This window comes from Diplotaxodon limnothrissa, linkage group LG7 (assembly GCF_057381915.1).
Source record: "Diplotaxodon limnothrissa isolate DT_005_m linkage group LG7, D_limnothrissa_male_GT1.1, whole genome shotgun sequence".
Classification (NCBI taxonomy): domain Eukaryota; kingdom Metazoa; phylum Chordata; class Actinopteri; order Cichliformes; family Cichlidae; genus Diplotaxodon; species Diplotaxodon limnothrissa.
Window position 1 is genome coordinate 53,894,627 of NC_140602.1, and position 14,487 is coordinate 53,909,113.

Genomic DNA, 14,487 nt, shown 5'->3' on the forward strand with positions numbered 1-14,487 from the left:
TCGATGTTTGCACATCAGGGCTGCACAGTGGAATGCCCCACCGCATACCTTTCTACATTGTTAAGCTATGTATTATATGTTCGCAGGCTTTAATGTGATGTTTGCCTGCTGTTAACTCTTGGATAAATATTTGCCCTTATCCTTTTTTTTTTTTTTTTTTTTTTTTTTTTTTTCTAGTGGATAAGATGCACTTCTTTAGTCTTTTGTTTTAATTTGTGTGAGACTATGATATAATCTTTCAGGATTGTTTTCTTTGGGAATCCTAAATAGTTTAGATTTTAAAAAGAAAGGGAACTAATGAAGCAAAGTCAGCACCTTTAGAAAAAATTTAGTGTCATTCTTTATTTTCTAACTTTTAATGCTAAACTCCTCTTCTACCTTGTCATTAGTTAGAAAGAAGTAAAAGGGAGCAGTGGCTATCAGGTTTGAAATTCTAAGCTGTGCTTCTTTGGATTTTAAAAAAAATATTGTATACTGGGGTTTCATTTAAAAAAACCAAAAAAAAAAAAACCCCAAACAGACATCTACCTATCTAAATATCTTCTAGGCCCCGTGGCATCTCTCACTGTCAGACCTGATCGTCGCTCTGCAGTTCACCTTTTTTTTTTTTTTTTTTTTTTGCTCCAAGTGTGTAATCTAGAAATAACACTTTTTAGTAACCCTTCTTCAAAAATGCGCCCAGCAAAAATGCTCCGAACACTGTGAAGCTCATGTTCCTGTTGCTCTTCCATTCCTATGTTCAATCACTCTTCAGGCTTCTTCAGCAGCTTCCCTTTTTTTCTTTTTTCCCCCCTTTTTGATAAGCATCAAGCAAAAAAAAAAAAATGTGTGAACTCTTGCTCGAGCTCGGAGTGAGGAACACCTCCATCTGTACTGTTCAGCACCCAGCAGCAACACCACGGGAGTCTGTGCGCTTTGCGAGACACTGAGAGACACTGTGTTCCTTCAAATGTTCTGTGAGTTTTGTTTAACTTGCGCATATGACTTTGTCAGGTGACTTTGCAGTTATAATATCCAAAACCCCTCTGGGAGAAAATCTTTGACTGTTCCCAGTTGATTGTCGTCTGTTTTCTGGAGCTTAATACAGCCCAGGGCTGTATAAAGTACACATGTGGGCCTAAATGCGGGGGTGCTAACACTTTAGAGCCAATCCTCCTATGTATGGGCGGGGGGTATGGTACTACAGGGCCCCCACCATGTTTGTTTGAATTCAGGGGCAACATAACTGGTAGCGTATCCCCTGTCCAAGTGTTATTGACCCATTGATGTAAGTCAGCTTGATTGGGCGGCACAGCTTGTGGGCCTTTGCTTGTGCTTTAAGAGGACCGCCTCAACAAAGTCTAGGCTCAGTGTTCATGCAGACAAATTCTTGCAGTGCACCGACTCATTGTAGCCACCACAGTTGGAGAAGAAAGTGGGTGATTGCATGCCAGATGCAGGTGAGAGACCCATTAACGGTTGGCACATTTGCACACATCAAAGGTCAGTGGTTTATGGATAGAGAAGCACTACCCCTGGGTATCGCTGCCAAATCTCTAGTGACCTCCGTAACCTCCCTCTGTGGACCACTTAAATTCCACATGGCCGTTTAACAAATTATGCCTATTGTTCATATGACAATGGAGCCTCTGTGACTGAATGGATAGCAGTGACCCTTACATGGGCTGTGACTGAATTCCACGCATTCCAATATGAAGAATGTGAAGTGGAATTAAATAAAGTACGAGACACATAAAGATTTTATTGGTCTTCTTTAAGCTTTATTTAAGTAGAGTTCTGTGCAGAGGCTAAATGTGAATGAGAGCAAAGAGAAAGTGAGTAATTAAAGGAGAAGTGAGAAAATGCTTTTTTTATTGCAAGGGCAAAGTTAGGGAAAGAGCAATAAAAAGCTGAGGAATAGCGTTTTTGAGGAGGATAATTTGAAGCAATACGGTTCTGCTTCTGTAATGACATGTTTCTCTACCCAAAAAATCCAACTTCCTGGCTCTGCCTGTCCTCTAATGTTTTCTGTCTCTAGAGCTGGTCTTGTCAGAGAAAAGAGAATTATAGATTCCTGACAAGAAAGAAAATGTCGTGTACGCTATTTTAGAAGTGTGTATGCATAATTTAGCTACCTTGGTTGATAGCTGTGAAGCAAGAAGACTGACAACACTTTTTTGTATACTGTTTGACATCAGAATGAACAAGCTTTCAGTACATCATGTTCAAATGAAAGTTCAAACGTTTGCTTTGAAGTTACGTTCCAACCACAAGCTTTTAATGGCATATTGTTCGGTTTATTTAGTATAGAAGTTTCTCATGCGGCACCAAGCACACATTCATCAAGAGTTGTATAAACTAAATGTCGCAAGGTTGACAAGTGGTTGCTGGTGGTTGTTGCCAGGTGAAATCGGTTGCAGAGTAATAGATTTGTATTTTCTAATTCGTTTTTATTTTAATTTCATTTTGACTTTTTATTTTTAATTCAGTTTAGTTTTATTGAGTCTCTTTTTTGTTTTAGTTTAGTTTTTATTACTAACACTTTATTAAAGTGTTAGTTTCAGAGGCAAGATTTAGTAAAATTTAGTACATTTTAGTAAAATCAGCACTGGTGTATATAATACCAATAAAAAAACAACAACATAATTTTATGAAAGCAGTTGAGTCTCAGTCTTGTGAACATCTTGTGGTTCACAAAACTGTATTAGTTGTTTTTTTTCCAGAAGTTTAGTGTTTTATTTTTGTCATATTGTGTCTTTTAGTTTGTAGTTTAGTTTTAGTGAACTACAATTACCCTGGTCGCTAGCAGATTGCTTTGGTGACGTGTAGCTTAGATGGAAGATGGCAACTTGTCTGCAAATGCTTGCCAACTAATAACAAAGCAGTATTAAAACTTGAAATATTGCAACTCAAAGTGGAAACAGAGAACTTTTACCTTCAAGTTTAAGGTTGTTTGCCAACGCTGCAGCTAAAAAACTTTCAGAAAAATTGTACTTTCAAGGCCACCAATCACTGAATGCACATTTTTCAATCACTGGTGGTTGCCAGGAAGTCACTTGCTGGTCTCTAGACCCGTGTTATTGGGGCCTTATTCACCCAACCCTACATTCTCACACATACATTCTCTCACAGACAATTTAGTTGTGTGGTTTGTTGTCATGTGATTGCAAAACCTCAATAGTGTTTGCTTGAAGCGCTCTAAAACTGGCTCTGAAAACACTTATACATATATATTATCCTTTCCAATTGTTTTAGCCTTTTGTCCACACATACAGAGTTTTAGGTCAAAGAAAGAACTCCAGAGTTGATGTGTAGATGAGGTAGACTTGAGTCTGTGAGATCTGAAGAGAGTACAGCACAGAGAAGGAGGTTCGGATTGGTTTGCTTTGTGTTCATTTGTGTTTTTACGTGAATGGAGATTTTTTTAAGCCTTTATAATGACATGATTATTTATTTATTTATTTGAGGACTTTTATTCTTCCATTCCCTTCCTGCAGGAACAGCGTGGTATTTGACATTTAAAGGGGACTTTTCCATCTGGATTATATAAGAAATTGCTAAAAGGAGATGGAAAGTGAAAACCTGTGGCGAGCTTAACATGTATTATGTGTCTGTGCGTCATGCTTAGAACATGCATTTTTCCACAAAGGATTGATCCCATTTGCTTGAGTAAAATCTCAGTGTAGTTGATGGAGATGTTTGTACTTGTGAGTTAGCGGGTTGCTAGAATCTGACCAGCAGTCTATGGCTCGATTGGAACAGATTTTGCTATGTAAGCGTTCGCTTAAACGTCAACAGCAGAGTATGGTCTTTTCATACTCTAATCCTTACATTGTCTCTTTGATATGCATTGCACACAGCCATGCACGACTGTGTTCATTTACTGTCAACCTGCATGTTGGTATAGGAAGGACAGAATAGTAAAAGAGTGAGGTGGTCAGGAGGGAAGCCTCCAGTATAATGACAGTATGCTAATAAGTTGATCAGCAGGCGCCTGATCCTGCTCAAATGGAACACAACATGTTCCATAAAGGCTGTCATCTAAGCAGCTGTGCAGAATGTAACATTGTGATCAGGCTATAATACCACTTTCTTACTCAAAGTACTGCAGAACCAGAGTTATTTTAGTTTTGTGCTTTCCAGTTATTAGAATTTTCTTTCCTTTTTTCAGTTTAGTTTCGTTTCAGTTAGTTTCCAGAGTGAGTTTGCTCTCTTCAGTTTTGTTTTTATTCTTTGAAAGTTTACTTTCAGATTTATTAGATTTATTAGTTTCGAAGTGAATCTGTCATGTAATTATAAATTTTCAGGGGCTTTTTTAATATTCACAGTAGGTATTTTAAAAAAAAAAAAAGCACTTTTTGGAGACACAGTCGAGTACACTGTCGCAAGTATTAATAAACAGATGCACAAATCCTCAAAAACTAAAACACTGGTCAAAGATAAAGAGTATCACAATGGACTTTCTCTGTTAAGTCGGGCTTTCTGCTGTAGGGTCTGTGTACCTTCACATAAAAATGGGCATTTCACAGGTCATATGACTCTTTTTCCACACAAAATGATCCCCCTGAGTGCCGCCTACTACAGTCAGAGACATTATCAAATGAAGATGATAACATGGTGATAAAACCCTGTAAAGGACATAAACAGTAAAACGAAACACTGTTGCAAATAATGCAAGTTAATCTGGCGATTAGTCACACAGAGCAGTAAAATCAACCTTTTAGTTTGAGTTAATTGCTTTACCGCTGAGTGCCCTCTACATGATGCAGTTTAGCAAGTTTAAGAAGTTAAGTTGATTCTTGTATTGTTTTTTCTCTTTTGAACCTAGAACCTATTTTGCACAGTAGTCATCTGCTCAGTTTTTTAAATAGTTTATTAGCAGACAGAGCCGCTGCTGTGTACTGGGATTGCAGCCCTGGTTTGTGGCGGGTGGTATCCTAACATAGCTGAGCTATGCAGCCAATTGTTTTTTTTATACCTAATAAAAATTTAATTAAATACTTTGACCAACTAGTATTTCAGGAGCAAAGCAACTTTGAAATATCCAGTCCCATTCAGCCAAGCCAACTTTATTTATAAAGCACTTTAAAAACAGCTAGCACTGACCAAACTGCTGAATCTTAAACAAGAAAAAGTATAAATACTAAAAATAAAAATACAATAACAATAAACAATATAATAAAATTAACAATTCTATAATGGGTTTAAAGCCAAACCAAAGAGGTGGGTGTTCAGACTAAAAATATCGACATTGAGGAGACCTTTCTAATTTCTAATGGTCACAATTGTTCCACAATTTGTGATCTGCAAAAACAAATAAAATAATTTTAAAATGAACTCTAAAATGAACAGGCAGCTGTGAGCAGTGAGGATAAAATGGGAGTTCCAGTTGAGTTGTAATAAAAGCATGGATTTCACTGCTGATCTCACTTTAAAACCCAATTCAGTTTTATTTATATAGCACCAAACCACAACAACACTCACCCCACGGCACTTTATATCATATAGTAAAGATCCAACAATATTAGAGAGAAAACCCCAACAATCAGAGGCCTACTTTGAACAAGACCTTGATGACAGTGGGAAGGAAAAACTCCCTTTCAACAGGAAGAAACCTCAGACAGAGACATAAATCTGTGAGAGGATTTTGTAAAGCCATGGCAGGCAGTTCTCCACGGCTGAATTAAGCCATAGTGTTGTGTTGTGTAGTGTTCTTTGTTTTTTCAAATGCCTCTCTCCTCATTCATTTAATAAAGGCTTCAAAATAACTGCTCAAAGGTGTTACCACGAAAGCTGCCGAGCAGCGAGACTTGCCTCTGGAAGGACTTTCAAAGCAGCTGCTTGTTACTTTACATAATGGATATGACTGTGCATGTGCCCTTTGTGGCATTTTAATATTACATTTGAAGACAACACTGTCAAAGGTCCCTCTGTGCTTTTCTCAAGTGGCTGTTTCATAAGCGAAGGCTCCCTCTCATCTCTCTCCCTTCGTCACTGCTGATTTGCGCTCTTCCTCTAATCAAAGCTTAAGAGGAGTTCATCTCCTCTCCTCTCCTCCCCCTCCATCTCGCATATCTGTTTGTCTCTGGCCAACGGTGTCACACAGGCTCGCCTGTTCTCTTTCTGTCTCTAGGCTTGTATAATGAGCTCTGCTTGGGACAGGACATTCTCCAGTTTGGCCTTTTACTCTCTGGCCAAGAGGGAGTGGGAGGCTTGAATAAGAGGAGGAAGAAAAGAACGCTTAGATAGATGTAAGTAGTCTGTCACTATAGCAGCATACAGGGGTAGGTTGAATGTGTTCAAAGAGAAAATTTGGATCGGCTAACTTAATTACTCTCTGCATGGAACAATAAAAAGTATGAGTAGGTTGAGATGGTTTCACGGTTCCCCGTCTCTCTGCTGCTTCATGATTACAGTCCTGGACATGAATCCTGCATATCATGGTAAACAATAGTTTATTTACTTATATGTTTAACCAAAGGCTGATACTGTGTTTAAAAGTCTGTCATAAAAGTATGCAGCATTTGAGTTTTTCCTACACCGTGGCACAAATAGACTGTTGTCAGTGTCACCGAGTTGTACATTACCATGTTTTCCAGTAGGGGTCAGTGTTGATACAATTATGATCTACTGTTTAACTGAATCGTAATTAAGTATTGTATACATACTGACTCCATTATAAATAAAAACATGTACTTTTAATAATATTTGGATAACATAACTAACTATTTTTATAGGAAAACAGAATTATGAAAATATTTTGGCAACATTGAAAAAATTTTAATGTCCATTTTAAGAGAAAACGTAGTGAGTCAGTAATGCCACAGGCCTGTATATAACTGTACATTGTTAGCCTTTATTTGGAAGAGAGATATAGAGGAAGACAAATGATACGCAATGTGCTCCTTGCTATCTGATCAGTGCTTGTTGGCAGTAGCTGGGTTCAGGCTGAACACAAAATGAGACCGTGGCTTGTGAGAATGTGGACGTTGCTGATAGCTTTAAAAAGAAGCTGAAGACCTGCCTGCTATTATTTAGTTTTGTCCATTTATACTGTTTTCATTGCTGTATCTTACTTGATATTGTAGAGCAGCTTGTGACTTTTGTTCTTGTTGCTCTTGATAAGTGCTGTATAAATAAACGTACTCCCTTACTTGTAGGACGAGTTTGTTGCTGTTTACACCAAATCCATCGTGACTTTATTACATATAATAAAGTCAAGCTGTCTTTTAGAGGGGAAGCTATGATCTGCCCAAGGAGACTCCAGCAGCAGTAGCAGTAGCCATCAGTTTCGGCCTATCCACTGCTTGTAATCCATACTAATGCATTTCTCAATTTCCAGATGAACGAGACACTCAGTCCTTGAATCTTTACGCTTTCTTAGAGCTGTCTAATCCCTGTGACTCTGTCTGAGATGTTTCGCTTTTAATGGCTGGCTGTATTTGAGCATTAATGGCCACTGTGCTCCCCTTTTCTGTGTTCGACCCTGTATCCGTGTGGAGACAATAGAGTGAGCTATGTTGAGAATCAATACGTCTCCCTTTGTCTTTTTTTTTTGTGCGGAAAGTGGAATTAGTTCCATCTTCAGAGCAGCAGTATTTTAGAGAACAACAGGCTCACTTAGTGCCTCTCTGGGTTTTAGGTTTCACTTTCAGAACTCTGAAATATCATTGCTCTTACCATCTTAACACTGATGGTTTAGGTTGAGTACACCTTGCTAATTACACCCTCTCAAGTAAAATACTCTTGTGAAGTCAGAGTTAGACAAAAGCAGAAACTTGTAAAGAAACAGAGTGAAACATTAGTCTTTAGTGCTAGTTGGACAAACTTCTACTGTTCTTCTATCTTGGATACAATGTGGTCAGTTCAACAGGTCACACTGACTTCACATTCCCCATGTGGTGTTTTCACTTCTGTTTCTCTCAGGTACCATTCAGGCATCTTCTACTTCATTTTCTAAAGGATTTTGCTGTTGTGTTTGAGTAAATCGAATAATTTACCCTTATTTACTGTAATACACCCTCTTACATCAAATCTTGTTGAGCCCATTATTCGTTAGTCGAACACAAGAACACTAATAGCCTTTTCCCAGGAGTACCTACTTGGGTCAGCTTGGCACAGCTTTTAGGGTTTTCCATTAGGTGGTAGTACTTGGTACCAGGTACTTTTTTAGTGCCTACTCGACTGGGGTTCCAAGTGATCTGAGGCGATTCGAAAATGTGACGTCAGCAGACTGCATGTCACTGATTGGCTAGTCAGTAGTATCACTTGTTGAGTCATGAGAGCTTCTCCTTCACAAAAATCCAGGCCGCTAATTTTGAAACCTGAAAATTCAGGAAATAGCTACACAAAAAACAACATGGTGGTCCCTGAGTCTGACAAAAAGCCTTAGACTGACCAGCACGTATACCAGCGCCTCGATACCCGTTGCTGTGGCGTTCGTGTCTCATAGAAATGATGTCGCAAGACTTTCAGTCGCATGCTGTAACAACCATAAGCACATTACATTTTACGAGTTTGTAAAGGAAAATGACTGAAAACAAGTCAAGTCGAGTGGAGCAGGCACTAAAAGGCTAAAAGGTTTTGCAGGACTCCACCTGCAGACATCATTTTGACTCTTGCTTAATTCGTTCTCACTGCCCTAAATGGCTTGTACAGTCAGTACAGTCAGTGCAATACATTTATCATGATAGATTGAGTCATTACTCTGTCTGTACACTGCAGGACTTTTTTTTATTTAAAAAGCCTTTTCCACTCTGCTGCTCTTGAGAATAATCAATTCACATGGCTGACTGACTGGAAAATAGTCACTTAAATAACTCCTAGTGATTCTTGGGTTTGAGGAAAGGCTGTCAAAAAGATTGTAAAGAAACTTGCACATCTGTATTATCTCTATAGTGCATATTTGAATGTTCAAGTAAGGTAAATAGAGCAGGCAGTTTTTAGATTTCATGTTACTGTGAGCTAGAATGACCAAAACCAACTAACACCTAGCCCCAAGTAATCGAAAACTTCCAATAAACTGCACTGCAGATTTTAGTTTTCGTAGGGTAATTGGAAGAAAATTCATCACAACTTGAAAATATGTTGATTATTGTTTTGTTTTTTTATAAGACCTCAGATGTCCTCTAGACCTATGAAGACCAGTCTTATCAAAAACTAAGTACACCTTTTCAGCTTTTAAAAGATTTAAACGGGTAAGCAACAGCCAGGTGCTACTGATCAAATTTACTTCACCACCTCTATAAGAGCACTGATCTGGTGCAGGAATGCGTCCATACAACGCCACAAGGAGTGACCCAAGAGCTACAGTTAAATTTCATGACAGTAAAATTAGAAAAAGACTGAACCAGTGTGGATTGTTTGGAAAGCCTCCCCTGTCTAAAAATAGCATGGCAAAGTTACATCTGAATGTACCACAAGACGTCAGGAACGATATTATTTGGACAGATAAAACCAAGGTGGAGATGTTTGGACAAAATGTACGGCACCACATTTCACCTCATAACAGTGGTTAAGCACGGTGGAGGAGAAGTGATGAGTTGGGCACCTCATGGTCATTGACCTGACCTCTGTATTGCCTCTGTATATAATTCGAGAGTCAAATATGAGGCCATCTATCTGGCAGCTAACAGCTGGCTAAAATTGGGTCATGCTAAAGCACATGCAATCTCAAGCATATCAGAATGACTTGAAAAGGAAAGAACCAAGGTGTTGCAGTGCATCAGTCAAAGTCCAGCTCTCAGTCTGATAGAATACCTGAACGTCATGTCAGGAACTTAAGAGGAGCTATGTGATCATTAACAAAAAAAAGTAAACCTTGCACATATCCTGAACTCTCCTTTGATTGTTTTTTTTAAGCTGTTATTCTCAGATTTATTAGCATTTTGTTCTGGAGGTCTTATTTTGAAAAGCAATTTGAATTCTTGCAATGTTTGCCATATTCATTAGTACCTGCGAAAGCTTATTTGGTCCTTTTATAATGCAAATGTTTTTAGCCAGCATACACATTAAAATGAAAGCCTGTGGTTTACTTTACTTTTTTCTTGGCCTTTCTTCCTTTTGGCCCTTTGACTGCCCACTGGTGTGTTTGTCATCGAGGCAGAGGGGAGCCACCAGCTGTACACGAACTCTTCCTGACCCTGGACTGGCTGTCTATAAACTCCTGGCTGGTCAAACAAGAACTCATTGTAGGTAGCTATTCCCACAGCGACTATCATGCTGGCAAGATCAATCTGCTTTCAAATAAAAAAGAAAGCGGTCCGGCCTTACACGCGCCGCTTTTGTGTGTATGAATAACACTCAACTGCCATATGAGTTCAGTAACCTTACAGACTAGGTTTTTAAGACTTTGCGTGTTGTGTGTTTATTGCTGCTTTCACCTTTAAAAGTACAGAAAATATGTACACTCTTCAGGGGTTTTTGTTTTTCATGAGCTCAGTGGCAGCAATGCAAAACCTGGAGGCAATGCATTTCTCCTGCTTTGCAGCAGGAGGCTCTGGCTTGATACTGAGTGATGTATGCTTGCTAAATACGCTCTGTGGGACCTCGGGAATGCCTACTCTATGTTATAAGACATACAGGCACAAACACACACTGCTATATTGTGTCGATGGGAGTTTATGGACTGGGGTAATGACAAAAACTCTTCACAGCATGCAGCGTTATGGTCCCCACTGCTCTCACTAGCAACAAGCAGCATCACAGTGAACAATTGAGCAGCCACTGAAGGAAGGAAATGTATTGCAGAGCGCGAGTATGAGAGAAAAAGAGAGGAAGACTTTGATTAGGTACAATCAACACAGAAATCTGTTCATCTTGGAAACCATGGCAGACTTTGATTACAAGAATGTATAAAATTGACCTTTTTTGAGCTGTTTATGATTGTGTGTTTCTGATTAGATATCTTGATTTTTATAAGTGTCTTTTTTGGTAATAAGTTTAACTTAACTTGTGACTTTTTAGTCAGTTTCCAGCTGGATCTAATAGCTGTTTTACATGAGTGGAGCTGAATTTTATTATTTATTTATTTATTTTTGGGGGGGTTCTGCCTTCAATTTGTAATTACATGGCTACAGTGAAAAAGTTTGGGAATTCGGCCACTATTCCTCTTGAAAGTCAGCTGATCAAATAGATATCGACAGTTAAAATGACAGCGCAAGTGTATAAACAAGCAAATAAACAATGAAATCTGTTTATGTTTTGTGCGTCTGAAAAAAAATATTAGCTAATATATTAGAATATTGGATTTTAAAATTCACACATATCAGTATCTGTATTGTTCTTAAAAATCCTATATCAGCTGAGCTTTATCCACGTTCCCGCTACTTCAGCTTGCTCTGACGACTTGAAAATCAATGCAGTTTAACCATAGATTTGTCAAAGTAACCCAGCTGTCATTCACAGGATCATAACTGGGGACAAAAGTCTGATTCCCAGCTTAGAGACAGACTCCAAGCAGCAGTCTTTAGTGGAAGAAATCATGGCATATAAACCCGAGTATGGGCTTGCAGGCAGGACGTTTACCACAGACTATCTACACCGTGGCCATGTCCCAGGGAGTTTTTTTTTTTTTGCCCACACCAGTGCAGTCTTTGCTCATCACCCAACCTGTTTGCTCCCATTGACTCACCCAAATAAAATTCAGGTTGCTGGGTGGCTGTTTTGACAAAGAGGATGAGATGGAAGTCCAACTGGGCAAAACATGACTGGAATAGGAGTGCTGGAAACTGTGCTGTGCTTCACAACGTGACAGCCTTAAAGGGGCTAGAGGAGAAATCAGTGGACTTTGTTGGGACTCACTGTAGTCTCTTTTAAACATATTTTAACAAGCACGCAGTTAGATCTGCTTAGAAACCGTACCCAACATCAGAAAATGAGTATTAGAAATTTCCTGTGAAGTGACAGGTGAAACCTGTTTTATTTAAACACATTACATCATCTACGTTTTTGGAGTCACGCCAAGATCTCAAGAGCTCTGTAAGGTATTCAACAAAAATACTTATTTTCAAGGGGTGTCTCAGCAACTAACAGTTATTTGAAGTAAATCAGCTTTCAGGACTGGCTTCTCCAGAAAATCCAGCTCTGGAGCAAGTTTTTTTTTTTGTATGAATTAGCATTATGTGAAGTCAGGAAGAAGCTAAAAGCACTTCCATAACTAAGCCCTAATGTGCACACATGTCTGCATTTGTTCCATTGTATTTAGATGTGGACTATGGGCCGTCTTCTTCATAGCATGCAGTGATTGGCTGGTTTATCACTCTTTATAGCTTATTTACATTTGCTTCTGATAGGCTGTCACTCCCAGGCATGCTTTTTTTGCCTGAGGAGGCAAATTAGTGGCTGAAGTGTAAAACCTGGAACATGACTGAAAAAACTGGATCCGGAGCCACTGAATGTCAAAGGTTGTGACGTTTTATTAGCAAGTGTTGCTTCCTGCTCCAGAGTTTGTCTTGTGTGTGTGTCTACAGCAGCTTTAGTTTGATTGTGGGAGGGAACTGAAACCTGCTGTGATCTGATAGCTGGCTTGTTAACTCCATTCCACTGAAGGCTTTGCCTGTTTTCTAGGCATCCCAAACTTTTTCCCCCTGTTGTTCTCAGCCACATAGCATGTTGTCTTCTCTACACTCACAGGATTTGAGTTTCAGGGGGTGAGGACAGTTGTTTTGACTGTGTAAAGCTGTGTGACAAATTCTCCTTCGCTCCTGTTTGAATGTGAAGAACTGGCTTTGTGACTGTCTCTAAAATTCCTTTAGTGCACTCTTGCACTGGGAGCAGGAACAGCTTTCCTGTCATTCAGGATACACGCTCACACTATTCCGGACATCATGCCTTTGGGATCTCTGTGTGGGAAACTTTGAGGAGGGGGAGTGCTCAGAGGTTCAGAGCAGTAACCTGAGCTTGTGGGACAAGACACAAGTATTGGAGCTGAAGTAAATGTTCGATGGATTAATGTTCTCTTTCTTCAGAGGGAAATGGTTTCACAGTGGTGGGGATTTTGTTCTGACACTACCAATGAGGACTTGAGTAGATGTGAATCTCTCCAAGAGGACTCCTGAGTGAAATTTTGCCATAAATTTGAGTTGTGATCCATGAAAACCTCTCCTCACATTTTTCTGCGCCGGTAGCACCTCAGGAGGACTTGGATTTTAGTGCTGTTCATATTTTTTGTGTCGGATTCGGAGTGGGAAATCACACCATGGCTGGAGTTACAAGGAAGGGATCTGGGAGACCCTCATACTACTACAGATTCCTGGGCAAATCCCGACTGCAGCGTCAGCGGAGCCGGTCACGCAGCCGCAGCAGGCCGTCTGCCAGCAGGGGTAATAAATACTACAACTGCTAAAAAAGAAAAAAAGCTCACCATGCAGCAGTTTCAACCTCATGTACACAATGTTAGTTTAGATAAAAACTCGCTGGCAGGGCATTAATACTCATATAATCCGTGGCATTTCCTCTTTTCTAATTTTTGACATCTCTTCTGCATCGCTCATAGGAGAACTTCTCTTCTGGTAGCATTATTTTTAGTCCTGGCAACAACAAGCTGTGTGCTGCCGCTCATGTTTGTGTGTTCCTAAGAAGAAGTTTGAGTTTGTCAGTTGACAGTTTGGCGGAACTATTCGCAAAGTGATGCTGCTCTCACATTTCACCATCAAAGCTGGGAAGCTTGCAGTTCATCGCGAACCTGATGAATTCCACCCTGTTTGGGCACTCTGCCCACATGTGTGTTTTTTCTTATTAGCAACCAAGAAAAAGCTTGAAGTCTGTTAGTTTTTCTGCACTGCATAACTACTTTGTCTTTATTTTTTTTTTGCCACTCTGTGCCCTCCAGCAGTGTGTTTGTTCACTTTGCTGCTTCTCTGGATCACTGTACATAGTGCTTGCAGTGTTCGAACTGCAAGGTTCTAGTGAGAAGTCTGCCCCCAAGGCTTTGCTAACATTACTTGAATGAATAGGAAAGAATTATCTCTGAAATCTTCAACCTATTGATTTTTTTCCTTCTAAGTGAGCTGAAGTAAGGTGCCAACCAGGATATGAAGAAGAAAACTATGATTACTAAGTGATTTACTCTGCAGTGGATGTGATGCAGAAGTTTCTAAAGTGAGGATAGTTCAGGAAAACATGTGGCTCTCGCTCACTGAGACTTAATGCTGTTTGTGCTCCATCTCTTCTATAGTAAGAGACGGACAAAGCTGGACCTGAGCGTGAGAGCGAGACAAATGCAGTGTGTAGGTGCCTGCTTTGTATGTCTTCGCTCCAGCTGATGAAAGAGATGCTTTGAAGTCTCCACTCTGTGTCATTCACTCCTCCAAAGAGATCGCGCACACGCATGCATGCACACGTGCATCGAGTTTAAGTACAAAGGCACACGAAAACACGCTTTGCCTTGATCTCTGTGGCTAAGTGCAAGCTCCTTGCACAAAAAACTTTTACACACAGGCTGCAGATTGTTACGGTGACACACAGACGGGTAAAGTCAGCAGTACTGAAGTTACATTCCCACTTCTG

The 14,487-nt window shown here is 39.7% G+C and overlaps 1 protein-coding gene across 4 annotated transcripts in view; it reads left to right on the forward strand.

The window, feature by feature from the left end:
• Positions 1–14,487, forward strand: part of LOC146629228 (disabled homolog 2-interacting protein-like) — a 173,372-nt gene that overhangs the window by 30,180 nt on the left and 128,705 nt on the right. For 2 of the 4 annotated variants that reach the window (XM_085359922.1, XM_085359923.1), the window contains exon 1: positions 12,484–13,301. The exons of the other annotated variants lie outside the window; for them this stretch is intronic. In XM_085359922.1, coding sequence (XP_085216048.1) covers positions 13,178–13,301 — 124 coding nt within the window. In that variant the 5' untranslated portion in view covers positions 12,484–13,177. Of the gene's footprint in view, positions 1–12,483; positions 13,302–14,487 lie in introns of those variants that run through there. 4 annotated transcript variants of the gene reach the window in all.